This window comes from Balearica regulorum, chromosome 1 (assembly GCF_011004875.1).
Source record: "Balearica regulorum gibbericeps isolate bBalReg1 chromosome 1, bBalReg1.pri, whole genome shotgun sequence".
In the NCBI taxonomy this organism is placed as follows: Eukaryota; Metazoa; Chordata; class Aves; order Gruiformes; family Gruidae; genus Balearica; species Balearica regulorum.
This window is the reverse complement of record NC_046184.1, coordinates 88,689,689-88,717,631: the sequence shown is the minus strand read 5'-3', so window position 1 is coordinate 88,717,631 and position 27,943 is coordinate 88,689,689. Positions and strand designations below refer to the sequence as shown.

General features: G+C 42.4%; 1 protein-coding gene and 1 long non-coding RNA gene across 3 annotated transcripts in view; one reads left to right on the top strand and one right to left on the bottom strand.

Moving 5' to 3' along the window:
• Window positions 1-264: 264 nt before the first annotated feature.
• On the bottom strand, window positions 265-12,089 carry LOC142603576 (uncharacterized). The gene is made up of 5 exons (XR_012837518.1): window positions 10,791-12,089; window positions 10,014-10,209; window positions 8,439-8,611; window positions 2,145-2,537; window positions 265-554 (listed from the first exon to the last, which is right to left on the bottom strand). It is a non-coding gene; the product is annotated as an uncharacterized LOC142603576 (long non-coding RNA).
• Window positions 12,090-12,721: 632 nt separating this feature from the next.
• The window catches only part of CFAP91 (cilia and flagella associated protein 91), a 51,879-nt gene continuing 36,657 nt past the window's right edge, over window positions 12,722-27,943 (top strand). For both annotated transcript variants that reach the window (XR_012837513.1, XM_075765015.1), the window contains exons 1-11: window positions 12,722-12,864; window positions 13,676-13,749; window positions 15,917-16,068; window positions 18,018-18,131; window positions 18,844-18,927; window positions 20,203-20,259; window positions 21,170-21,351; window positions 22,094-22,271; window positions 22,620-22,777; window positions 23,036-23,218; window positions 23,327-23,469. Coding sequence is in view for 1 of the 2 variants with exons in the window: in XM_075765015.1 (XP_075621130.1) it covers window positions 12,768-12,864; window positions 13,676-13,749; window positions 15,917-16,068; window positions 18,018-18,131; window positions 18,844-18,927; window positions 20,203-20,259; window positions 21,170-21,351; window positions 22,094-22,271; window positions 22,620-22,777; window positions 23,036-23,218; window positions 23,327-23,469 (1,422 nt within the window). In the remaining variant the exon portion in view is untranslated. The remainder of the gene's footprint in view (window positions 12,865-13,675; window positions 13,750-15,916; window positions 16,069-18,017; window positions 18,132-18,843; window positions 18,928-20,202; window positions 20,260-21,169; window positions 21,352-22,093; window positions 22,272-22,619; window positions 22,778-23,035; window positions 23,219-23,326; window positions 23,470-27,943) is intronic.

Below are 27,943 nucleotides of genomic sequence, written 5' to 3'. Positions count from 1 at the left end.
TCCAGCAGCCCCGACAACCATATGCTGTGTTTGATTGTCAAAAAAAGTCATCTGTGGTTTTGGTCAACACTTAGATACACACGGGGGAAAAAAGGACTTCAAACCTCTGAGCAATATGACTTGTCAGGGCCCTGTTGCCTATTACATTAACTGCCCAAGTACAGGATTGAGTTTCTTTTTTTCATGATAGTTGCAGACCTGCAACTACCAAATACTGTCAGCTCAGCAGTGTGACCTGAGAGAGAATGAATGCTGGGATAGAAGGACCTTTGCTTTGGTTTAGTATAATGGAAGAGACTCTAAGGTGATTAATTACATCCCCTCTAAGCTTCAAACTCCATCTTTAGGTGAAGGCAAGTAGGTCACTGGGCTAAAATCACCTCAAGAAGCGAGTGTCCCTTCCCAGGCTGAAGAAGCAAATCCCCATGTTTCAGGACTACAACATGAATTCTGTATGCAGGGATGCTGTACCACAGGACTGAACCATCCTCTCCTGGGAGATCACCACAGAAGGCTCTATGGAGAGAGTCTCCTTCCATACTGGCAAGCAAGCCCTTAAAGAAACAAGAGCAGAATCAAGATTACTTTTAAGGCATTTCTGTCTCTTTGAATGCCCTCCAAGCCAGTACTGCAAACAGATCTTCTCTTGCCAGAGATTTGGCCAAATTTTCAGAGTGTCAGAGGCTGGAGGTGGAAGGTAGTCTGCAAGATTGCAGTCACGTTCCACTTTAGAACCAGAACTGCTGTCTCTGACATTGCAGGACTTGGCCCCACAGCATCCCAGAAATTCTGAGGTCTCACGCTGGGACCAGGACTCTGTGGCCTAGCCCTCCACAGTAAACAAGATAGTGACTCTCTTACAACAGGCAGAGCAGAAACTCTTCTGCCTATCAAAATCTGACCAGCAAAACTAATTTCAAGAATTGCCACCACTGCTTGCTTTTGCTAAGAAACCAATGGGTTTATAGTACAGTCAAGACACTGTTTCCAATGATGAATGACTTTTCCAGTGAAATCTGGATGTTCATGCTGGGGGGAGGGGGGAAGACATCAGTGCTTGTTCTTATAAACTTAAGTGATCTTAATGTCTTTCTCACGTTTTTTTCTCTACATCTGTCCCCAGTTTGTTCTAAGATTATGACTATCATCACTTTCATGTTATGCCTCTTCTTTTCACTACCCACTGAAAGCATATCCAAACATATTAGTAAAAGATTATAAATTTGCCGTTGCACACTGTAAAAGCCAGATCAGCAAGTCAGTATGCAATCTCCCTGGTAACATGGCACAAGGAAGCTGGCATTTTGTACCATGTCACAAAGTAACCTGCCTGTTCCACTCCCAACATGGCAGCTTTTCCACACTGCAGATGTGCAGCAGCTGATGTTGGATGTGCATTTCAAGCATGGTCAGGCTTACTTCTGTGCTTGCTGGGATGGCTCATCAGCTGCTCCCCTTCATGCAGGGAATAGCCATGAAAACCCAAGCGTTCTGGAATAGATCCCACTGTGCAGACTGGCGGGAAGGAAAGGCCAGGTGTTTGCACTCAAATGGCTGCACGTGCTACCAACATAACAAAAGAGCATGGCTGAAGACAAGTATGTATTGTCTGACAGTCTCTAGGCTTAGTAACTCAGAAAATCCTAACCTGTATTTGGACAATAACATCACTGATCCTCCAAAAGACATGAATCTGCAAAGGCCTGTCCCTCTGCTGCAGTCAGATGCTCTGTTTTCAGTTAAAAAATCAGGAAAAAATAGCCCAGGTTTAAAAGTGTTTAGGCACGAAGAAGATACATGCTAGTCACTCAGGGGGAAGTTTTGCTATCCTTCGATTTTTTTTTTTTTTTTTTACTCCACTGTGGAGTTAACCAAGACAGCTGCATATATAGTTCCTTCCAAACAGGACATCTCTTTCATTCTCACCTTTCATGACTTGAAAGAGTAAGGCTTTCAAACTTCTGCATAACCCCTATATGAACTGTCAGAACATGACCCCAAACAATCATACAGCTGAGCCACTGTTAAGATATGGCACCGCATGTATGCATGGATAATCTCTGATTAGTCACCCCACAAAAAACAAATGCTGCCTAATGCTTAAATATTACAGGAAATGTAGTTCAGAACCCAAGTGCACTTGCCTGTGTATTGAAGAAAAATGCCTCACTGTAGTTCCATAAATTATGCTGTAATACCAACTTCCAAACTTGGTCAGTTCTGCTGCAAACCAGGCAGTGTTTCTGAACAACTCTGATGAATGATGTTAAGCTGCTGATCAACTGAGAAGCAGCAATACAGTAGGTGCACTTCTTTTTCACTGTACACATTCCAGTCATCCTGTTCTTCCCCTATGTGTTTCTGCTATTAACAATTTTATTCTGCTTGGTGGCATGCCATTTTGATGTCTGTGTTGGTAGCAAATCTGGCTTGTTTGAATCTATTCAAGTCTCTCTTGATCATTTTTTATGAAATGAGAAGCTCCACTGTAGCAAATAGTTTAACATTCACAACAAACTGCGGCAGCAACTGGAAGCCTGGAAGGAGTTAGCATTTACAAATACATGAGTCATTCCATTTTTGAGATGTCACTGATTGCAGCTGTGTGCTTCCATGTACTCACATCCCAGCATCTCACTCCTTTTAAATATTGCATCAAGACATATGCTGTACAGTGCTGCGAGCTACTTGTAAAGAGCCTGCAACATTACATATCTTCTGAATCCATGTAGAATCCCTGCAGCTGTTACTCACAAAGTTACAAAATAATGTACAAAATTCAGTCACTCTTAAGCCATTTCTTTCACATCAGTGGTGATGCTAGACTTTGACTTCCATCACTTAATTCTCTTGCACTTGTTTTCTTCTTCTTTTCTTATTGTTGATCCAGGAGAAGAATGAGCATTATTGGCACTTTCTGAAAGACCTTTAGAATCCTTATTCCCACCAGAAATCAATTAGACTTGACTATCAAGTGCTTAAGGGTCAGATTTTAAGAAGCATTACGGCATCTCCATATGCAGGTGGAGGGATTCTCAAGAAAGCCTGACATCTTCCTAAATACATTATGTAGCTGGAGTACAATTATTTTTGAAAAAGTGACATGGGAACGCAAGTCATCTACATGGCAGAAAACTTCATCTAAACCTTCAGCTCAAGCCCATATCCTGACTATTTTACCCTGTTTTTCAATATGCTGTATAGTATGCTGTGCAGTATTTTCTCCAAGTACTGAGTGTCTTCCATTGGTCCTTACTCTATGTAACAAACACTAAATTTTACTCAACACATCCTGTCTGGACTGGTACATCATGAACCTCAACTACTTCAGTCCCCTATTTAAAACCCAGAATGGATTCTTCCAGGTTTGATTCTCCTAGGGCTCCATCCAAACACTTACTCAGGATCAAAGAGGGGGTGTTTCCAGATCAACACGCTAGATTCTGAGTTCCTATCACACTCTCACAGTTGGTATGTTGAGACACCCGTGATGTGCTCTAGACCCTATACGGTGTTCTGCTCAGTCTCCACCATTTGAGACTGGGGACTGAAGTGGGAAGGGCTGTGTGGGTGCAGGCTAAGACAGAGGGGAAAGATAGGGGAACTTTCAAGACTGGAGAGAGCACAGGCTTTGTTTTCTTAAATGAGGGAAGTGATACCTATAGAATCCTAGAATGGTTTGGGTTAGAAGGGACCTTAAAGATCATCTAGTTCCAACCCCCCTGCTGTGGGCAGGGACACCCTCCACTAGACCACGTTGCCCACAGCCCCATCCAACCTGGTCTTAAACACTTCCAGGGATGGGGCATCCACAACCTCTCTGGGCAACCTGTTCCAGTGCCTCACCACCCTCACAGTAAAGAATTTCTTTCTAACATCCAATCTAAATCGACCCTCCTTCAGCTTAAGGCCATGACCCCTTGTCCTGTCACTACACTCCCTGATAAACAGTCCCTCTCCATCTTTCCTGTAGGCCCCCTTTAGGTTCTGGTAAGCCGCAATTAGATCTCCCCAGAGCCTTCTCTTCTCCAGGCTGAACAACCCCAACTCTCTCAGCCTGTCCTCACAGGAGAGGTGCTCCAGCCCTCCCGATCAGCTTCGTGGCCCTCCTCTGGACTCTCTCCAACAGCTCCATGTCTCTCTTGTACTGGGGACCCCAGGGCTGGACGCAGTACTCCAGGTGGGGTCTCACCAGAGCAGAGTAGAGGGGCAGGATCACCTCCCTCCACCTGCTGGTCACACTGCTTTTGATGCAGCCCAGGATACAGTTGTCTTTCTGGGCTGCAAGCACACACTGCTGGCCCATGTTGAGCTTCTCATCAATCAACACCCCCAAGTCCTTCTCCTCGGGGCTGCTTTCAATCCATTCCTCGCCCAGCCTATCGTCGTGCTTGGGATTGCACCGACCCACATGCAGGACCTTGCACTTGGCCTTGTTGAACTTCATGCGGTTCGCACGGGCCCACCTCTCCAGCCTGTCAAGGTCTCTCTAGATGACATCCCTTCCCTCCAGCGTGTCGACCACACCACAGAGCTTGGTGTTGTCAGCAAACTTGCTGAGGGTGCACTCCATCCCACTGTCCATGTCGCCAACAAAGATGTTGAACAGTGCTGGTCCCAGTATCGACTCCTGAGGAACACCACTCGTGACTGTTCTCCACTTGGACATTGAGCCATTGACCGCAACTCTTTGAGTGCGATCATCCAGCCAATTCCTTATCCACCGAGTGGTCCATCCATCGAATCCATGTCTCTCCAATTTAGAGACAAGCATGTCGTGCGGGACAGTGTCAAATGCCTTGCACAAGTCCAGGGAGATGATGTCTGTTGCCCTTCCCTTATCCACCAACACTGTAACCCCATCATAGAAAGCCACCAAGTTTGTCAGGCACGATTTGCCCCTAGTGAAGCCATGTTGGCTGTCACCAGTCACCTCCTTATTTTCCATGTGCCTGAGCATAGTCTTCAGGAGGGTCTGCTCCATGATCTTGCCAGGCACGGAGGTGAGACTGACCGGCCTGTAGTTCCCTGGGTCTGCCTTTTTTCCCTTCTTAAAAATGGGGGTTATGTTTCCCCCTCTTCCAGTCGGTGGGAACTTCTCCAGACTGCCAGGACTTCTCAAATATGATGGCGAGTGGCCTGGCCACTTCATCCGCCAGTTCCCTCAAGACCCGCGGATGCATCTCATCAGGTCCCATGGACTTGTGCACCTTCGGGTTCCTTAGATATTCTCGAACCTGATCTTCTCCTACAGCGGGCGGTTCTGCATTCTCCCAGTCCCTGCCTTCAGCGACCTGGGCAGTGTGGCTCAAAGATTTGCCAGTGAAGACTGAGGCAAAGAAGTCGTTGAGTACCTCAGCCTTCTCCATATCCTGGGTAACCAGGTTGCCCGTTTCATTCCAGATCCTTCCCCAGTCCTTGAAAGGACTCTGTTCAGCCCCCACCCATTTCTAGCTTTTTTATTCCCATGGCCTGATTGTCCTGTCACCCTTTAATTTCTGGTAGGCCTCCCCTGGGCCCTTGGATGCGTGCTAACCCTCAGATGACCGCCATCCAGAGGACTGCAATTAAAGGATGATAAGTAAATATTTTTTTGAAAGGTTTAATAGATAGAATTAAGAAGATCATGTTGCAATAATTGTTTAAGAGGGCATAAGAGTGTAGTGTATGAAATAGTTATACTGTATTATAATAACAAGCTGAAATGAGACTCCATAGCACTTCTGTCCAGCTAGTCAATTTCCATGAAGAGAGTGGCTAAAATGGTCATGGAAAAATCAAGAGTCCCTGATGCTCCCCCTTCAGATCAGGCAAGCACAAACATTCACTCCCTGGAAAATTTTTCCAGCTAGTTGGAAGCCAGACTTGACTAGGAACCTTTGCAAACAATAGGAGAAAGAGCAAGGAGAGCAGAAATGCTGCAGAGGTCAGCAAGGTACTCCATTTCATAGTTTTTGACATGTCAGATAAATACATATTACATGTCTCCTTATCTGCTGAACTGTTAAGCTACCCTGTGCTACCATGGGCTTTAGTACAAACCGTCCATCAAACAGCCAGTAAAAATCTAGCTACTGAACTCCTGAACTTCTGGGTATAGAGATCTCCTGGCTCAAGGAGACAACCTTCTCTCTTAGGGAGTCACCACCCCTCTTAGTCATGCCGGCTCCCTGCCTAGTCTGGGGGAGAGCAGAGTGGGGAAGCATTATCCATTAGCTAGGCCAGGATGGTCGTTGCTGGTGACAGCACCATCCCTGCAGGCTGAACAGGCACCACCAGTCAAGTGTTAGGGAGAACAGTACTTCAGTAGGGCCTCCCCTCAGGATTGGCTGAGTAAAATAGGGCAGTTCACATCTTCCCATCCAGACTATTAACAGGCTCCAAATGGTTTTTAGCATTGCCCTTTTAAAGAAAGAACTGTGCTCTCTCAGTTTAGCATGGAGCTGACAGAATTGGGTATCACCAGAGCAAATCATCAGTGGTGGCTGGAACCCCTTCCGCTCCCTGAAACATCTCCCATCCTTCCTCAAGCTCCTTTGAATCACAGCTGCCTCTTGCCTTCCTTCCCTCCTTGCACTTGCACTCCCTTTTCCCAGTCACCGGGTTCTCTCTCTTCCCCACAGCTCAACAGGCAGCTACCAGCAAATACAGTTGTTAATTTATTTACTTTTTAAATAGACAAACAGATAAGGCTGGAGCCAAACCCTCATGAAAAGCAGATATGGAATCTGATCATAACCCAGGTCTAAGTTCTCATCCAGGTCTCCAGAAGCAAGTAGTTGGATTGCTTTGAAGATACAAGTTCATCCCAACTTCTAAGCCAGAAATATGGGAAGAAATCCTGTCTGTTAAGTCAATGTAATACTCCCATCAAATTGTTCCTCTGGTTGTTCTCTTACCTCTTGTGCTCTGACTAGGATGTAGCATCTCCTCTGTTGATTCAACCACTGATTGGTGCAGCAAGGCACAGAGGGAATCTAAAGTTTAATTTTGAAAAGAAATATCTTAACACACTGGAACTTAAAAGCTGCAAGCTAACATGTTAGCATTGCCATTTATTCCTCCAAGTATTGCATGGGATGAGTGAGAACACTAGGAATTCACTAGTTCCCTAAGGAGTTCAATCCAAGATCCTTTTCCTACTGAGGTGAGACAATATTATTCTTGACTTCAGCCTAGCAAATCATCCAACCGTCATCCCTGTTCATTAAGAATCTCATCCAATCCAAGTGAAATTAAATATATGAATGTCCTTCAGAGGATGCCTGAAGTATTGGTAAACTTGGGGTTTTGTCACAAATTGGACTTCTCTGAACCATGGGCTGAAAATGTCTTTAATTCCACCTTTTTTTTTTTTTTATGATAATCAAAACCATAACAGGAGTCTTTCAGCAGGCTTTGAAGTGTATCCTTTCACTGTGATCACAAAGTACTACTACTTCATTTTCTTTGACTTTTTAAGCTATCCTCATCTGTAGATTGCTTTTAGTACAGGAAGTATGCCAACAGTCATACTAAGAAATGAAAAACAAGACAGAACAGGTCTATACTTTCATGTTTTTTTTCCATTTCAGTAGTTGTATCTCAAGATGCCTCTCTTAGCAGAGCTCTTAGTAAAAACAGCACAAAGAAACCAGACTTCACCTTGGCAAAATTCCATTTACCACAGTATTCTGGATTTGGCTGGGATAGAGTTAATTTTTTTCATAGTAGCTAGTATGGGGCTATGCTTTCGCTTTGTGCTGAGAACAGCATTGATAATATAGAGATGTTTTCGTTACTGCTGAGCAGTGCTTACACAGAGCCAAGGCCTTTTCTGCTTCTCACACCACCCCACCAGTGAGTGGGCTGAGGATGCACAAGAAACTGGGAGGGGACACAGCCAGGACAGCTGACCCCAACTGACCAAAGGGATATTCCATACCATATGACATCATGCTCAGTATATAAGGGGCTGGGGGAAGAGGACGGGAGGGACGGATGTTCGGAGTGAGGGCATTTGTCTTCCCAAGTAACCGTTACATGTGATGGAGCCCTGCCTTCCTGGAGATGGCTGAACACCTGCCTGCCCATGGGAAGTGGTGAATGAATTTTTGTTTCGCTTTGCTTGCATGCACAGCTTTGCTTTACCTCTTAAACTGTCTTTATCTCAGCCCACGAGTTTTCTCACTTTTACTCTTCTGATTCTCTCCCACATCCCTCTGTGGGGGAGTGAGCAAGCAGCTGCATAGTGCTTAGTTGCTAGCCGAGGTTAAACCACAACACATAGTCGGTACTCCAAGGCCATTTTTACAAAAGATGTCACAAGTTACAAGTGAGGTATCCCACAATGGATATAATGCCTTATTATAGCCAAAAGCCAGCAGAGAAACAAGGCCTTGATCCACAAAACATTGTATTTCACTGCATCTGTCTTCTCATATCTTTTTGAGACTTACCTCTGCTTCCTGACAGGAACAGTGACGTCTTCCTCCTCCTCTTTTCCTCACTCTTCTTCACCATCTCCTCTGATGGGCTGGGAGAAAGGCCCTCTTCTCCTGGATTAAAACCTACAAACCATATTGACTGCAGCCTTATGCTGCTGCTTTTCTGCTTCTTCTGAATCACTCATCTGGAAAGAGGTGTTTCTTACACACAGTTAGTAAAACATGTGGAGATCGGACAGGGAATGAAAATTAGTGCTTACCTTGGATGGGTCCAGGGGCCAAATTAACTTTATATCATTTCACATTTAACCGCTGAACTGGCGCCACCCAGGTTAGAGACTGTGATGCACCATACATGGAGAACTTGTGACATCCTGTGGCAAGAACGGGAAATGGCACTCTAACGGTTACTAATTTTATAAATAGATTAATTTTGGCATTTCCTGCCATCAAAGCCTCAACAGTGCTTTTAATGCTATAACTTGTTGCCTGTAACTTAGGTGCTTTTAATAACTAGAAAAATCTGCCACAAAGCATCACATGTGCCCAGCACCACAACAGCGCTGTCATTTGACAACTACTAACAGAGAGCCAAAGAGGACCAGCTACATCATTAAGCTTAAAGCCAGATGGATGACATCTTGCCAGGGGTTTCACAGATCCTTGTGGACTGCAGGGGAAAAGTCGTATTCAAGAAACCCAGTTCCCTCCCAGGCTTTGGATGACAGAAGGAAGACAGAGTAGAGAGATTCATCATCTGTTTAGCTCAAATTCTTTGCCTTCTTCCTCCCAGTTCTGCCTTCCCACACTCTTCCCCACTTTTTCAGCTCCTCATCTAGGTGTCCCTAGTAGACCACTTCAGTTCTGCTCTACTGGCTGCTCACCCTGTCTCTCCCTCCTCCCCTTGCACACTGGTCCTCTACCACCCCACTCCCCTACTAATTTTTTCTTTGCTCAGCCAGACAAGTTTCTCCTCTAAATCCACACTTGCATGTCCAATCCATCTTCTCTTTGTCCAGCTACTATTCTGCTCTCAACTAATGCCTAATCCTACCCTCCTTGTCTATTTTTTCCACTTCTCTTTGTCTGATTTTACAGTTCAAACACATCAGCAAGTCATCGCAGCATAACAAGTCCATCAATAGAGTAGCAGTAATTCATCTTGCAGCAAATTACACCATCTTATCTCAAGGTTAATATGAGGTAAAAACGTATTTGGCTCACCCTCTTTCATGGGCAGCTAAACTAGTGCACTTTACCGCAATTTTGCAGCATGCTAAACACTGGCACAGAGTCAGTCCACTCAATCACTGCACAGTAACTCACAAAGGTGTGGACAGTTTACTCAAACATTGGAGCACCTGGTGTTCCCTCAGAGCCAAGTGGCTATAAAAAAAAAAAAAAATCATCAGATAGACAGCACCCCAGCTCAGCTACAGAGTCTTGTGCTGAAAAAGCTATTACTGAAAAAAAAAACCCAAACCCAAAAAAATCATGCTTACAGCTCACAGCTCTGAGGAGAAAGCCCATCAGTCAAGTTCTTTGAAAACTGTAGCTAAGAAACAGGAATCTGTTTTGATTGCTTACAGTTTAGCTGCCTTCAGCTCACTTTTACCAGAGCAACAGGATGTGTCCTTGATGCAAACAAACCTGCCAGATGAGCTTTGAGCCCCTTTTCTAAAGTGCTGGTCAGAGACAAGGTTGCCAAAGTTTACTGTCTGGGATCAAACATTTTCTCAGAGCCTTTCATGTTTTGGGATCTTTTTCTCTGGAAATGGCTGATCTGCATTAAAAAAAAAAAAAGACCAATTCAGACCAAATCTCACCACTTTGCCATTGCAGTGTATTCCACAGCACACACCAGTGTGCCAGGGGCCCTGGCTAGGTTTCCCTCCAGCTGCAGGTTCACAGGAACATGACGACTTCAGGCAAAGAATATTCAAGACAGTAATAATCAACACATCTTTCAACACTTGTAAGGCTGTTCACTGTCCACATCTGTAATTCACAGAGATTTCTCAGAAATGTTAAAGTAAGTCAATATTTCACACACAGACCCTCCCTCTAATCTAAGCAAGCTCCCTGAACCTTGAGCTTTTTAGCTCAGCTGCATACACCTGTCACCTCCCATGAGCAAGTATTAGTCTTCAGGCAGCTATGCAGTGACCTGAAAACCTTTATCTTTTATTTTCTGACAGGTTAGTTTTCAGCCACATCAGTCTCCCAAGATGGTTCCCCACATCGTCTTTCAGCTGCCAACACCAAGAAATCAGAGGCAGATGGGCCAGGCAGCTCACAGTGAACAGAGAGAGTGGCAACATTTAGTCCAATTTAATGCAGATAAAGTTAATAGTGGAACTGTACCTTTTTCATCTTCCACAACTCTGCTAGGCTATACCCTCACATTTTGTTGTACTCTGTCAAGAACTCATGTAATTGTTCCGTTGTTCTTCTACCTGGTTTCCATGTGGTTCCTTTCCTCATCAGAAAAACAGAAGTCCAGGCCACCTGTATCAGTCATCTCTGAAAACTTTGAAGTGGAAAAATGCAAGATGGTGCAGCCAACAAAGAATCATTTTTTGGCCAAAGTACAGTTTACACATCTTGTTACCTCAAGGCAGATGTCCAGCATGGAAAAATTTCAGCACAGAAATTATGGAATTCTAATGAAATGAGACACGAAAAAGGAAAACTGAACTCGATCATGAGAAATGCTGGGCAACTCTATTAAAAAGTGACTTTTGCTGCCCCTATGAATAATTATATTAAGGTATCACATTGTAAAGTTCTTTAATAAAATGAGGGCATTTACACCCTGCTGGGTATCTTTAGGTAGAAAGTAGTATCCTATAGATGTCAGTCAGCAACAAAGCTGTGACAGCATTTCTTAGTTCAGACCCACATCTGAGTCTTCAGTTAACCTATTTAGATCAACTACCCTAAGGAAGAAGTTGTTGCTTCAAACAAGTGATGGACCTTTAAGAAAGTAAACCAGCATTCAAAGTTGAATTAAATGTCTACATGCAAAGCCAAGGAATTCGGAACCACAGTCTTAATGTTGCTTTCCTGTGATGAAGCACTGAGGGGCCAAAGTTTTATCAGACATGGCAAGCAGTGAGTAATTCTTTGTTATACAGAGTTTCATACACAAAATAACTAACACCAGGGACCTGCTTCAAGATTATAGGCAGAGGAGAGGGCCCATTTGCAATTCCACTGCTTTTTTATGTCCTATACCAAAAGTCTTGACAGCATTGCCTCCAAATCTCCTTAGGCTGACAAAAGCATTGGCCCTTCCAGTTTAACTGCATGAAGAAGCTTCCAGCGTTGTTCCTCATAAGAGGATGATGGTCTCCTCCTTGCAAAACCAGCAACGCACCTTAATAACAGTGTAATATTTATTTGTAGCACTTTGTGCAGGTCCTCCCAGATGCTTTACAAATGCAGAAATACATGCAGCCTCCCTGGGAGGTAGATGCCAAGCCTATTTTCACCACTTCACAGCAGCAGAAGCCCCAAGCAGTAACAAGCAGAGCCAGGAATAAGAATATCCAGGCTTGAATCCAGTCCCCAATTGTAATTGCTAAACGATTAAGCACTAAGTGCGTGTCCAGGGGATCTGGAGAGCACCACATAAAACAACTTGAGCAAAACCTGTTGAAAAGCCAGAATATCTACACACACCCCCCAGTCGATCATTCCCCTCAAACTACAGGCAAACCACCCCTACGCCTGTTTCACTGCGCAGCCGCTCACACGGGCTCCCCGGGGCTCTTCACTTGGGAGAGAGCGGTCACCAGCGGGGAAGGGAGCGAAGCTGACCAGGGGCCGCCCTGCCGCCCCGCGCACGGGGCACAGAGGTGCCGGCAGGGCACGATAAGGGACCTGAGGAGGTCCCCGTCTTCCACGCCAGGGCAGGAAAGCACTGGGCCTCCTCGGCACCTCAGCTTCCCACCCGGGGGCAGGCGGAGCCCGCCCAGGGCTCGCTCCCTCCCTCCCTCCCTCCCGCCCCGCCAGCGCTGGCACAAGATGGAGGCGGGCGGGGCTCGCCGCCTCACAGACCTCAGGGCTCGCCGGGAAGCTGGGCCCGCGGGGGAGAGACAACCCCCTGCCACGGGGATTTGGAGGAAGCAGCATGCCGGAAGCGGCGCGGAAGGGGAAACCCGAAGCCGGGGCTGTCCCCGGGGAAAAGCCCCAGAAGCCGCCGCTACCCCGGGGGAGGGAAGCACCGCCCCCTCGCAGTAACGCCCAGCCGTAGGGGGCGTGGCATTTCCCAGGCCCGCCCCCGCTGCCCCGCCCCGCCCGCCGGCTGTCGCCATGGGAACGGCAGACTGAGGCGCCATGAGTCGCACGGTGACCGGCGCGGTGCGGGTCCCGTTCCTCGGGGACGGCCGCCACGGCCAAATGGCTCCGGGCCGGACCTTCGACTACCCCTACGGTACCAGGCCTGGCCGGGAGGGGCAACGTCCTCCCTGCGCCCCAGGCCCCGCCTGCAGGGGGAGACCCTCCACGGGGAGGGCGGGGCGCGTCCAGCGCGGCCGGCCGGGCCCGGGCGGGGAGTTAGGGGCTGGGGGAGGGTGGTGTGCGGGTCGTGGAGCGGTTGGACTGCCCAAGCAGCTCTCCCGCCTCTCCTCGGGTCTCCCCTGTCGGCCGGCCGCCGTGCAAGACGAGGTGCACGGCCAGAGCTGGCCGAGAAGCTGTTACTGACCGACCGGCAACTAGCTGGGCAGGGAGGGCAGGTTTGGAGCCGGGAAGATGGGTGCCGCCCCAGGAACAGGGCAGAGCCACAGAGTGGTAAAGCATTAGGGTCGGCAGCAGTAACGAAGTTATCAGGAGCGAGAAGCAGCTTGGGACTATGAAACATTCGCAAGCTGGAGGAAAGCCCGTGCTAGCTCTGTATCCCAGAAGGAAGCATCATGTATAGTATGGTATTTCCATTGATTACCGTTGCACCATGCTTTTCTCTGTTTCATGTCTTCATTTTCTATTTAAGTTGGCAGTGCTTCCAGAGAAAGTAGATTTTTCTTCAGTCATGTGCACGTTCCACAGAACAGTAGTAGTTCAACTCTGAGGCTCATTTGTGTGATGGTGGAATTTCTTTGATATGGAGACATGTATTTCAGTTTTTTTCTTTCCTAGTTTGTTTTATATTCTCTTATGGACAGACTTTTGAAGAAGGAAGTGAAGCTTGATGATTCATGCCAATTCCCAAATATGTAATTACTTCCATTTGTTCACTTATCTTTCAGAACCTCTGTACACACTATCAAGTGAGGACCATTCAAAGTCAAATGTCCATGTTCAGCTTGTTGGTGATAAAGTGGTAGGTGTTGGCCAAAGATAGCTCACATGTGCACCTAATATTTTTGTGGAAACTCTGTCTCAGTTCTAAGCAGCTGCCTTAAAACAGCAAAATACAAAGCAAAGGAAGCAATTTTATCTAAAACAAGACTTCACACAAGGAGTAACCATGATTGCTGGCCTAGGGTAACTCTGCAGCAGCAGTCTAGAAATGCTCAGTTTCACATCCTGAGGAATTTCCTAAACTGTGTGTCAGTATTTTTAATAGAATATCTCCAAATGCTGTTAACAATAGCTTGTATATGTTATTAAGAGCTAATGAAAGAACTGGACGGCTGTTGGGCTGTTGTTCAAGCAGAGCTGTTAAAACGTGTTATTTCACACGGTGCCTCTTCACTTACCTTGGGATATACTCACACTGCAGCTCAAGGTAGCATACTTAGTTTAAAATGTACTAGGTAGCAACAGCTAAGCAGCCTGTAAAGACTGCAAACCCATCCTGATTCTTCATACTAGGTTAGTGCAGCTTAACTTCCTAGTTAAGCCCTCAGCTAGTTAGCCTATGCTTAGCTCCCTACTGAATTTGCTCCCTGCTATCTATATTCACCCTACCTAGTTTAAAACCAGGTAGGGCATGTCTGTGGGAGTTGCAATCACACCTCTAGACGGCAGTGATTGATGACTGGACAGGCTGCTTATAGGTAGAATACCAAAGGAAAACGGATTTGGTATAACTGCACAATGAATTGGATTTTAAACAGAGTCCTCCTGAGGCTATGCACTTGACTGAGCCTGCAAGACAGATATTCTGAACTCTGAAACTCCATTGCTGTACAGCGAGGAGAAAATCCCTGAGCAGCTTTCCAACAATGGAATCAAGAAACATTTTTTTAAATAATGTTTCTGGGTGTCTCTTACTCCATTATCTCAGACTCTTTCTTATATCCAGCTGCAAAAAAATGTGTATTTGTCTGCCTCTCTGTAGAGAGACATACACATGGACCTGAAAACATTGCCTGTCATCACAGAGATCTTTGCAACAATATGGCTGTGTTAACAGTTCAGGCCAGACAAAGTAAGCAGGCATACTGTCACTAATGTTGTCACGTCATAGGTGTAATTTTGCAATGGGTATGGTGACAGACTCTGATTTGCATAAAATATGTTTTAAGCGTATGACTCAGCAAGTGTGTAATGTGCAATACAAAACAATACAATTTTGAATTCTTAGTCTATAGCATCATAAAATGGGGTGGACAAGGGTTGTAATAATATTAGTTTATAGGGTTTTGCAAACTCTTGAAAGTTGTATTCACTTTCAAGAGAAATGAAACAAAAATGCAGTCTCATACACAGCAAGCAGCTATCATCTCATACACAGCAAGCAGCTACTCATAGTAGGTTCCCTAGTTGTTCATCATCTGACACTCTCTTACACTCTGGTGAGTTAGGGTACTTGAAATGTCACCACTACCCTATATGCATCTGAGTTAGCACCCACTGAAATGAAAGGGGCAATTCACAATTCAAATCTAATTTCAGGCTTTACAGAAGCTCAAGCCAGTATAGCTACATCACTTATACTTGAGTCACGATTGCAAAAATTTATTGGCAACCATAAATTTAGAGATTTAAGGCATATCTACCCAGGGAAATGAGTGCTTAGAAGGAAGGGTGTGGATTTTTAATGTGATCATTTTTGTGTGCTAACTCCCCTCCAGATATTTTTAACACATGCTAAAACCGTTACAGTATAAAATAATATACTTACAGAGTATAAGTAACTTTACTCTGTAAGTGGAATATGTTACTTCTTTCTAGTGCACACGAAATAGGAGGCAGTTACATGGGGTAATGTGCTAGAAGTTCACCTTACTGCACGTTCACAGTTACTGCACACTAACTTCTTTATGTAATGAACTGCTAGACCCTTCGATTTTGAGTATAAGTTTAGACGCTGGGAAACAGCCAGAAGATATATCTCTGCATCTGCTGCTAGTCTGGTACGCTTCACATCTTGAGAAGTCCCACCTAACCAGCTGACATCATTAGCATATGTATGCCGCCTTCTTTCCCCATCCCAAATGTGCAGTCCTGTAAATCACAGCAAGCTGAAATTCTAATCTCTTTGATGCTATTTGAAATCGCTAAATCACCGCCTCTCTTCTTTGTGTCCACACAAACATTAGGTAAAAGCACCGATGTTCAGAAGTATGTTTAGTAGCTTGATCCATTTCCCAGGCTACATCTTGGAGGGCAAAGATCCAATGCATCCATTTATTGACCAAAGATGGAGAGGGAGGGCTCAGCAGCGCCTGGAGGCTCTTCAGCAGCTTGCTGCGTAAGTGTTCTATGCTTGGATAATTTAAAACAAACATACAAACAAAACCAACAAAAACCTATGCACACTGAAGTGGAGATGACTGCAATTTGCTCCTACTTATATTTCCCTTGAAATTAAGAGATTGCAGCTGTTGTGGAGTATGGTTGCCCATCTGTTTCTTACAGAGTGGATGTTGCACATTCCATCATCCCTGTGCTATCTACTTTGCAGCAGTTCCCAGAAAGAAAAGAGAGTTATTTCAATCTCTTAAGAGATCAGATAAGTTATGAAGCCTTCAGTAACTCATGTGTGTTACTTCAACAGTAGCTGTTTCCTTTTAGTACCGTGCAGTTGCAGCTGGTTAGATTGCTTTTGCTGCTCATTCAAGGGTGTATGGGGCCTAAACCAAGACACCACATTTTTAGTGCAGGGGTTTCTTAGTTGAACTTTCTCCTGGCATCACAATTTGGGCTTCTGATTCAGCAAATATTTTAAAAAACATTTATGTGTTTTGCCACACCATGTGTTTTTTGGAGTCCTCTTGTAGGTGCATTCAAGACTGCAGGTGTCAGCCCAGGTAGTTGTTTTCAACTGCATTGAAACAAGGTTTTGCTGCATTAACAAGCTAACTTTAGACCATGGGCTTTTCATACAATGCGCACTCTGCAGTTGCTGGTAACTGAGTTCTACCACATGCCAGACAGTAATGAAAGATGTTTAAAAGTGATACAGTGGATGTCACACCTATTTTTGTCATTTTTTCAAAAGCACATTCTTCTCATTTCTACAATAAAATAAGAATTTTTGAGCCTTTCTTTTTTCTTATTTTCAGCAAACTGTCCCCAGCACATTAAAACCTCAATGGCTTCTTGTATCTTGCCTGATATTCTGTAACAAGAACTTATTTGATGCCTGAGGTACTTTAAAATTAATTTACATTTCAACAACATGTATATGCAGAATGTCTTGCAATTAACAAAAAATGAGAAATACATCCCGTCCATTTCAACCTGCACTGATTGACAGTGTTGCTGATACAGAAGACAGAATATTTCCCAGCTGTCTTCTCAGTAGTTGCATTGCCTCTGCAAGGTTGCCAGAAATAAATGCTCATTTATTTCAGCAATGTCAGCAAATATAAGTCAAGGACGTGCAAGAGGCAGGATCTGTGGAATAAAAGGGGCTATTTCACTGGGTTCCCATTGTGCCTGTAACTATACCATAATAGGATGAACAGCTTATGCTAATAAAGTTAGATCATAAGAATAAGTGCCCACCTGTGCTGAATGAAACACAAATCCATCTGGATGGAGCAACAGTCTTATATGTAAAGAGTCAGCTAGTGGAACTAGCCATCAGCTCAATTAACTCATTTGAATTACAAACACAACTTCACAATAATAGGTTGATTAGTGCTGAGCAAGTATCTCAGGTTACTGCACTGCATGTCAAAAACCTTCCCCTCCCTTTTGTTATGCGGTATGACTGAAAGCACTGGGAAGACATGACTTTAAACTTACCTTAGCAGTAAATTGTATGTCACAGGAGGTTAATGAAGCATCTCTCTATACACTTTGCTGTAGTGGGTAGCCATACTGTGCCTCCCTGAGTTCCACAGCACAGCTTGCAGGGTTTAGATGAGGTCTTTGAAGATAACTGATCTCAGCATACAAGCCTCTGTTTTGATCCCAGCTGTCTAGCAATGTTATGTATTGTTAACTGTATCTCTGTAAATATGCCTCTGTATTTAAAATTAGGTAGCAGCAACCAACTTCAGCACCCAAAATCCCATACATCTGAGGTCAGGATTCTTACCAGTTGCCAAAAATGGTCTTATGAAAAACACGACCTTCAGGACTTGCCATATATAGCTTAAAGGAAATTACTTACCTTCATGGCATGACATGGCCTTTTTTTTTTTTTTTTCCATTAAGAACTTCTGTTTCTTGTCTTTAACCACTTTGCAGGTTGAGGAGAGTACGACTGGAATATAAAGTGGTTCTGAAATCAAGTAGCAATCCTGATGCATATCTTTCAAAGGACTCAATTCTACCCATTCTCTTGCTGACTGCCTTAATAAGGTCTACCCCATGGTCTTCCAAAGCTTTAAAGTAAAACCCTCCAAGATGTTATAGTGAAAATTTTAAACAGTCTGCCTATTTGAATGAAAATGAAAAAAGAATGTTCTTGCAAAAGATATACTTGTTCCAGCATAGGTTTCGAAACATTCACATGGTCATCCTAATTTTTCTCCTCTATCGGAGAATTCAGATTGAAATTGCTCATTCTAAAATTTTCTACATTTGCTCAAAACTTCCTTAGCTATTTTTGAAAGAGAGTGGTAGTCTTCCGCTTTGTTCCTTATATTCCTTTACAAATATTTTCTGTTATGGAAAGTTTTTCACTCTTAAGGAAATGAGCTTGTTCCCCCCTTACCCAATAAAAGTGGTTTACTTTGCAAGGTCATTTACAAGTGGCCAATCCTTTTCATGACAAGCATGAAGAAAGTTCTATTAAAGGCAGCAAATGACTATTTCTTGCCCACACATGGTAGGGAATATACATAAAGTGTCAAATTGTCTTGCTATGTACATAAGTATGAAAAGAGCAAAATATAATTGCTTGCATAAGTATGGGGATTTTGTGGACTTTGTAGTGTGTATGTTTGATTGTGCAACCAGAGAAGGAAAGAGAGAAGGAGAAAAAAAAAAAGAAGCATAAGAAAAAAAGATCAGAACTACTCTGAATGTAATTCTTCAATAACAGTAAGGAATCCTGTATTTTGGCTTTTAGACCTCAACCTTCACTTCAGATATCTCAAATTGTGTATGAAGATCCTGAAGTTAGCGGAAGGAATCGCTACAAATATTTTGCACGGTAAGGAATGAACTGATTTGAAATGAGTTCAGAAGCTTGCTTTTGTGAAGTTTAGCGTACCTAAATATATGCCCAAGCCTTTTTTTTTGTGTGTGTATGTCTCTTCTGCTGGTTCTTTGATCACTGTTATATAAAATCTAAATAGTAACCAAATCTTAAATCACAAGGTCTTTTAAAATTCACACTATGCCAGAATTTTCAGGTAATGAGTTACCATATAAGCAATTGTACCAGGCATTCTGTTCTTAATTATTCGTAGAAAACTTTGGACTGCAGATCCTCCTACACAAAGGAAGAAGGTGCTTACAAAGCTGTTGTGATTCTCCAGGTTCCTGGAAAGGTGCCTTCTTAAGAAGGAATCTTTTAACTCCTAGTTTGTGCCAGGAGCAGAAAAGGAGCGAAGGGAATCCTTGATTAACTTTTCATCGATGTCCTCTACTGCAGGACTGCTCTGCTCCTTCCAGAATGACACTGCAGGTCAGCAGTGGACTCAAGATCTGAACCAACAGCTAACGTACAAACATGCTCAACTTAGTCACAGAATACTTTGAATTACATTTCTTATTACAGTCAGCAGTTTTTGGCCAACACGTCCACTTTAAATATAAAAAAATTGCCAGGTTTAATAAATTGAACTTCTTTATGGCTCCTTTAACAACAAAAAAAAAAGAACAAAGATGATGTTACCTTCTGCAATTTGAAATTAAGCTTTAAAGTCTCTCAAAGGCTAAGGGAAATTGATATGCAAACTATAAGAATGCCTAAGAAGGAATTATTAATATGTCATTGAGTCCATATCACTTTTAAGATATTTCATAAAATACTGTAAACAAAGGAAGCAATCAAATTAGATAAGTCCAAATCAGCTTAGCTTACCAGCTGATTGTAGAAATTAATTTCAGGATTTCAAGAAATTATTAAAAAAAAAACCCTCTCAAAAGCTCAAAGTGAAAAAGTAAACTAATTAGTGAAATGTACAAAAATGTGAGCCCACTCAAAACTAACTTCTTTTAATTATTGCCTTGTTTTGCACTTCCACTTTCTGCTTTGACAGAAGAGTAACACTCACTCCTACTGGTGAAACTTTCTTTGTTGCTCCTTAGCTATGAAAGAATTATTTAGTATTCAGGCACAATTCTTAAACATGCACTGTAGAACCTGAGTCGTGGAAAATCAGTGTAACTCCACTGAAATTAGTGGTCTGCAGTTTTTCTAAACCATAATGATCTTTTATGCTCATGGTTGCTGTCTTACACCTGCATTCTCTCTTTTCAGACCTCTCATCCCTTCTAATAAGCTGCTTCCACTATATGTCCCTTATGCAATGGCAAAGTAAGTAGTGAGTTCGGGAACAATGCTGTTGTAATGGGTCACATCTCACCAGAAAAAGATTGGGTAACTATTTAGCTGGTGACAAATATTTTTTGTGATGAACCAACAGGAAAAAACTTGTTAAGAGGTAAGAGTTTGTTCATCATTGAGAATTCCTGAGGAAACAGTCAGGTGACTGACTGTTTCAGAATTTCAGTATATAAGTAGTGCTTTGTGGGTAAAAGACATGTACCTTGAGTGTGTTAGGATTTTGAGGCCTGAAACAGAACGCCAAGTGTCTCTGAATCCTAGAAAAGATACCAATGCAAAGAAGATTCTCCAATACAGCAATATTGTTGGAAAATCTTCTGATCATTTATTACAATCTCTGTGACAGTTGCACTACTGTTTAGTGGTGTAGAGCATCCACAAGGCAGTCTAATGGGCTTTTCAGGGGGGGATCAAATTTTGAGGGAACATAAGAAGATTCATTTCCTCATAGTCAATGGAAGTTGCATGTGCTTACATCAGAATAGAATTTTTCTTCTGGAATTGTTGGAAAGACAAACATGTAAACTAAATTGAAGCAGTCCTACTTCATTTTATACTCAACCATTAGTTACTTTTTCTGCCCATTAAAAACAATGCTTTAGAATGTATACATAGGGAAGATTTGCATGTAATAACTTGTGAGAGCTGAAACCAGATTTCTGGATTGCTTACCTAAGGAGGGAGGTTTCAGAGGACTCGGTGTAGCCTCAGTCTGCTTTTACTAAAGATAATGGAGTTAGCATCAATGGGAGCAACGTTAAGGTAAAACAAACCACATTTGGACAGCCTGCCTTTGACTTAGTGTTGTGTTTCTGGTTTGGGTTGTTTTTTTTTTAAACGAGTGTGACAAATGTTCTTCCATCTTGCATCTCTTTTTTAGGACAGAGCCCTACGTCCATTCAGCTACAGGAGACAGCAAGGTCTTTGGTCCCAAGTTACGAACTTTGGGCACACAAACAGATTACAGGGATGGTGAAGCCCAGACGGATCCCTTTTCCTCTGAATATGTAGTTCCCAGTGGCTCAGTCCCTGAGCTTCTGACACTTGCTACACTCACTTGGGGTGAGTTGTGAAATTGAGATAAGTTACAATAATCATGTCACCTCTTTAGGAGGAGTTTCTCTTTTTTTCAATGTCAGGTTTCAAGTCTGTTGCCAGCTTTGGCAGCCCTTTGTTGTCTTGCTTTGGGGAACGTTATTTTATCTATTTCTAAAATATGTATGATATTTTCCTACTTAATAGCGCTGTTCTGGGGCATTTCATAAAGAGTTTTGAGATCGTTCAATACAAAAAGGTCATGTTTTGCAAATAGGAACTAGTAGCAGTTTTTCCATTACCATTTAACTACATTTTTTACATTAGTGTTTCCATTTGTTCTTCATCTCTTCTGAGTTAGACATCAGTAAAAAACCCAGTATGAACACTGCTGCTCCAGAACATACATGTGATCGTCATCACCCAGTGTCGCACCCACAATGGACATGCCAAAGAAAGTGCTCATTCTCAGAAAGTGTCTTCTTGGAAAAGTTTTTCCTCCTTTGCAGCCTGCAGTAGAGGATTGAAGCGCTAGTGTTATAGTCAACTAAGCTATAGCAACCGCAGGTCCTACCATTCCTCATACTGTAGAATTTTACTGGCCCTAGAAGTATTTACTTCTGGCTATTTACAGCTCTGCTTGTGTTTAACAGACGGGCTTGTGCCCAACATATGGGCTTGTGCCCATCCAGCTCTCTAAAGCTTTGGTGGTGGTGGTTATTTGCTGGATTCACCATTCTTCTAAAGAGCTACTTCTTGCCCTTGTAAGGTCGGGGGCTACCAGCAGGATTAGCCGAGGTGGAGATGATTGAACGTGCCCGGGAAAAACGTGCATGGGAAGCAACTCTTCCAGCAATGGACAGTGCCTCACAAATCGCAAAGAGGAGGAAAATGATGGATGATATGGAGAGGAAGGAGTGGGCCTTTAGAGAACAGGAAATAGAAAAGTAGGAGTTCAATTATACTCTTTATTTCTTTTAATTAATGGCTGAATAGAGAAGGAACAGGAAGATTTAGGGGATTGGCTGAAGGGTTCAAGCCTTTTATTTCTGTGAAAATCTCCTGAGTTTGGGAGGGGTTATTTTTGTTAAATTTAATATAAGAGACTGTTACCACAATACTTTTCACCAGTGGTGAACTTGCTTTTTTAAAATGAAAGATTAAATACGAGATCTGCAATATGAACTATGTTTAAAGTAGTCAGTTGGTATGTAGGATTTGGTGATGACAGCATTGCACAGAACACTGCAGAGTACAGTAGGTCATACCTGGCCTTTCCTTTCCTTTCCTTTCAGGTTGCAGGAAGTTCGACTGGAAGTCTTAAAGAAACTGCTGCAGAGACGACAGGAGAATCAGAATAAGCTGGATGCCAAGCGCTTGGATGACCACTGGCAAAATCATCAGAAGGCTAAAGAGGAGAAAATAAAAAAGATTCAGCATGACTGTGCACTCAGTAAGTTTGAAAACCAGGGAGGGAGTAGTATGAGACTTAGTTTTCAGACAAGCCATTTTTATTTTCACAAGGTTGCAGTCTTTATTCAAGATGAAACAGGTTGCCTCCACAATATAGATATGCATGGCCAGCCTTTGTTCAGGTCAAACATGTCACATTTATATTAACCAGCAAAAGCTTTTGTGAATTTCTGAAGATGGGGCTTTTATTAGAACTATTTGTACAAAGAACCTTTTTGCATTTGTATTTGCTTTTCAGTGCTCAGGAAACTGATAGCTAAGAGGAAGAATGTGATGGGGAAGCTGGAGAGACGAGATATCATCAAAGAGTATACTGACTTTTCATCACAAACATACGCTCCTTTGTCTAGAATTGGTTATTTCCCAGACAACCAAGCCGAACGCTATGTGGTAAAAAACTTCTACTTTAACACCTTTGCAGGTAAGTCAATTTGGAAGACTTAGTTTGTATGAGATGCTTAAAATATTAACAAAACTCAAATTTCTTTCCCCACCACTCGATTACTTAATCACCATTTGTATTTCTTAGGACTGTGTGAACTGGAAGCATCTCTCCCAGATTCTGTCACCCAGGTCAAGATTAAAGCTCCAAAACCTAAGTACACTACCACTAAGACTGGATTTATTAAAAGATCAGCAAGGCTAGAGGTGCAGCTGGCACAGGTTCACCAGGTATGGAGCTGCATCTAGCAGCATGTCAGTTCCTCTTAGATTTGAACAGCTCAGAAATGCAATCGGGAAGGCACATGTGTAAGCTTTCTCCCAATTTCCTGTGCTAAATTCGTATTTTCTGTAAGACAACTTCAAGAACAGAATGGATCGGACATTCAGACTGTTGTAGGCATGACCAGTACCGTTCTGGAACTCAGTCTGTCAGTTCTCTCCCTAACATCTGTCCTTCTGCTCTAACCCTATAGAAAACAAGCGTAGCTGTTTCTGTCTCCCTACAGATCAGGGATTTGGATCGGAACCTATTAGGTCAGTTAGAAATCCTCTCCTGACATTTGCTCATTCTCATTTCTCCCTTGCTTTTATAATGCACACATGGCATGCCTACTGGTTACACTGTCAAACTACTAATAGTTAAATAAACCAAATCTGGATTCATATTCTAAAAATTCTGTACATTTTAAAAAATTTACATTAAGTACAAACTGTAAAAGCACCTGCAGCAAAGCATGATTAAAATGACCCCACTCATAAAATCGGATCAGAACAGTTTGCAAACATGCTAATAGTGTTTTGCATATCTTAATTTATCACAACTGTTCATGCAGATGAGGTGTCCATATATGCAATTAACCACTGAGGAAAGAAGTGCCTCATGCGCATCTACAATCACAACATTTGTAAATTACATGTACTTTTAAGTTCACTTCTTGTGATGCTGTTGAGGGTTACCTTTTTTAAAAATCAGGCATATTCTTGGCTGGCTGCTGTATCTCTGAAAAATATTTAATTATTTCATTTGTAAAGCTTGGCAACTTTCACTTGTGATTTATTTAGTAAATATTTCATAATTGGAAATTATGTGTATAGCTTTCTTGTTGTAGTGTAATTTAATAATACTGTCAATGGAGACAGTAACTTTCTACTAATGAATTTTAAATTGAAATCTTGTTCTGAAAAATCAATCATATTATCTCAAATTTAAATTCCACTGGATCTTGTAAAAGATGAAACATTGCATCTGATTATTATTCAGAAGGAAAATTTTCAAAGAAAATCCTGAGTGCTATGGGAAGCGTTCAAGAACTAAGGACATCAATTTACTACAGTTTTAGATAAGATGACACAGCAGTATTGAAGGGGTTTGAGTTTGGGTGCTTTTTGCATAAAATTCAAGTAGTGACTGTGTATAATCTGGATCATAACACAGTTCTCACTGGCAGCAGAACGTTAGCCCAAGCTTTCAGAGCTGAATTCCAATTGCAGCAATTGTATTCTGTTTGTTCAAAATACTTCTCATGGTTTGAAGGACTACAGTGGAGCATCTAAAGTGTAGTCATGGAGAAGGATGCCCTAATGCTGGCTGCTCACACAATAATGTCTCTTCAAAGAAAAATTGGTGACCAAAGGGAGATGGAATGCGGAACAAAAAGCAGACAGTTCTGCATATTTTCTTTCTTAAATCAATGTAGATCACTTGGTCTACATTGATTTATATCAACTAAGGGGCTAACATAACTAATACTCATTTCTCCACTAGAAAAAGACAAAATGTATATTCTTTTAAAATCACAAAGCATTTCCTTTGCAGGTAAAGATGATAAATCCACTATGCAAAATATAACTGCTGCTTTTAGATACACAGAAGTAGACACCAGACTGGTTTGTCCAGACAAGCAGGAAGTACTGACACTGGTGAAATACCCAGATTGCCTCAGCCACCATTAGATTTAAAGAAACTTTGTTTTCAGAGCAACAAGAAATTACTGCCCTAATTAGCGCTTGATCTCTGTGGTGCTGTTACTGGTCACTTCTTCCATCAGAGGCTCTTGCTTCTTAGGTTTGATGGCTATAGCATGTTCTGGCTTAGCAGGGCCTCTTTTGACAGGTCCACCTCATAAGCTACTGGAGCTGTCAAGAAGGGGGCAGTAAAAAGTGTGCAGTACTTGAGTTAACAGAATTTAGCACTCGAGAGGACAGCTATCTGACCACTTGGCATAAGCAGTCCCGATCAGGCCAACAAACTCTGTCACACACATCATGAAAGAGGTTTAAAGCAGGCAATTAGGGATCATCTTAGAAGGGCACTGTGTTGCTTTGCATTATTTCTATAGCTGAACAGCTAGACCAGTTTTCTCTTCAAAAGCCTCTTTTCAGTGCTGTCCTAGCACACTTAATCTATACATTTTCTCACATAATCCTAGAAATAAAGCAGAACTCTAGAAAATTCAGGTGGTGCACAGTGATCTAGCTCTAGAATTAATTTCTTTCATTTGCCCTGGATGTTCTGTGGACAGAGATGGCAAATAGAGGAGGAATGCTAGATTTTGACCTCAGAAGTAATTGATTTTAATAAAGGAAGTTTCCACGACTTGCTTCTCTGGCCAAAGAAGTGGCAAGATGATAGACTAGTCCTCATTATGTTCCTCTTGGTTTGCCATATTGAGGGTTTTCCTAAGCTTAAAGCTTGTAGGAGGGATAAGCAATTATCCAAGGAGCTACAAAAAGGATCTGTGTCCTCTTGAGAATAAGGACAGCTTCTTCCAGATTTGAAACTAAGCCCCCCCAAAAAAAAGAAAGTTATTTTAGAAGCAGACGTTTTGAGGAGCATCCTGAAACCTTTTGCAGGAGTATTATGTATGCTCCGTATTCTTTGAATAATTCTCTAAAACAAGGGAGCATGGCAGAGACAGGAGTGACCCAGGATTTACAGTAAAAACAATGATCTGTATCTTAAGCAAGATCTGTAAAAGGACAAGGAAAGCTACTTCCTAGCCTGCGCAGATGATAATGTTTTAAGGAATGTAAGAAGTGAGCCATTATATAGACAGCCTTGTGTGAAAATCCAAGTCATTAAGGAGATGATAGCATACTGATATAGCTAATTACTATAGGAAAGAAATGCAACTAGGTAACTGAATATACCAAGGAACAGAGGAGCTGCTAGAAGAAATCCCAGTGCAGAACAATGCGTGACTTGAGGCTGACTGTGTATGCTCTGGTGACTCAAGAGGGGTGAAGTGTCAGGTAGTTTCAAAGTGCTGGATCAAGATGATGTCAGAACAAAGAATCTCTCACCTCAGCGTTAAGTGCAATTCTCATCACGTCTGTTTTCCTTTATCCGGTTGCTGGAAGGAGGTGGAGAAGGGGGGGGAAGAATGTCTCTGGAGAAAATCTGAGCCAACTTCAAAGCATAGGAAAACCTGTTCAAGCAGTTATTTCATCAAGAACAGATCTCCAACACAGCGTTAGTTGGCTCATGCTCAGACAAGCTCTAAGAGCTATTATGTCAGTCTTGATGAGCCAAGATGCAGCAGCCATGCTGCATTGCAAAGTAGGTAGTCAGTCCATCCTTGATGATCTCACCTTCTTCAGTTGCAAGCAAAAAGGAAGAGAGAGAGAAACATGACTGTGTTCTTGGTGCTGTACATGAAAATAAAATATACCTAATGTCTTGTGAAAAGGAGATGATCACAGAGAAGATAAGGAAGGAACCTAAAGAATGATTTAACAGAGAGTTGTTTCTCAAGCCACTATCCTGTCAAGAGTTCTGCTTCTATCAGAAGCTAGCAAAGAAGCTAAAGTGCATGGCCAAAAGCATGGGTGCCATTTGCTGTTCACTGCATTTGCCAGGAAAATGAAAAGGAGATGAATTGGGTGGTCCTTCACTGTCCAGTCCAACCAGAGTATACCATGACTCTGAACCTACCACCTGAAAAAAGTAATGTAGTCTATCTCAGAAAAATTAGAGTGTGATATGTAGGCAGTAACATTTGAAGCATGTTGTTCAGAAATTTAGCACTTTTTTCTTTTTATAAAAAGTATTTTACAGCAATTCTTGGGCCCTCATCTCCCTATTTCAAAAAATGGTAATTTGTTAAGTTAGGCAGAACTAGTTAATGCAAAAAACATATTTTCTCTTTCTTTTCTTACATTAAAGCCTTAAAATAACTTGAAACCTCAGATTAGAGAAAGCAAATGGTAAGCATTTTTGACTTAGTAAATATAGCAAAGCAGGCACTAGACTGTGCTGCCATGAAAACATAAAACCACTTCTGGAAACTGCAGAATTTCTCAAATCCACATTAATAAGAATTCCCTCTTGTCAGAAGTGCTCATAGATTTTTTCTGTCTTTAAAAGTTTTTATTCGGGTTGTATTTTGTTATTCTGGTTAGCAAGAAATATTTTTGGAGGCTAAGGTTTTATTAGAAAAATACTTATGAGTGCAACATTGTACTAACAAACATAGGAGCTATTGTTTTCAAAAGTATTACAATTACAGCAGCTTTTTTCTTTCAATTCCCCCGCCCCCATGCAAAACACCTTATAAATCATAGCAAGTACTGTTATAATCTTCATGACAGAGAGCTCAAAGGTCACCAAATAAATACACAAAACAGTTCAGAAAAATCTCTCAACATTTTTGAGCTATAACCATTTCATGTGGCTTATAAGCAGTTTATAGGCTTTGATTCT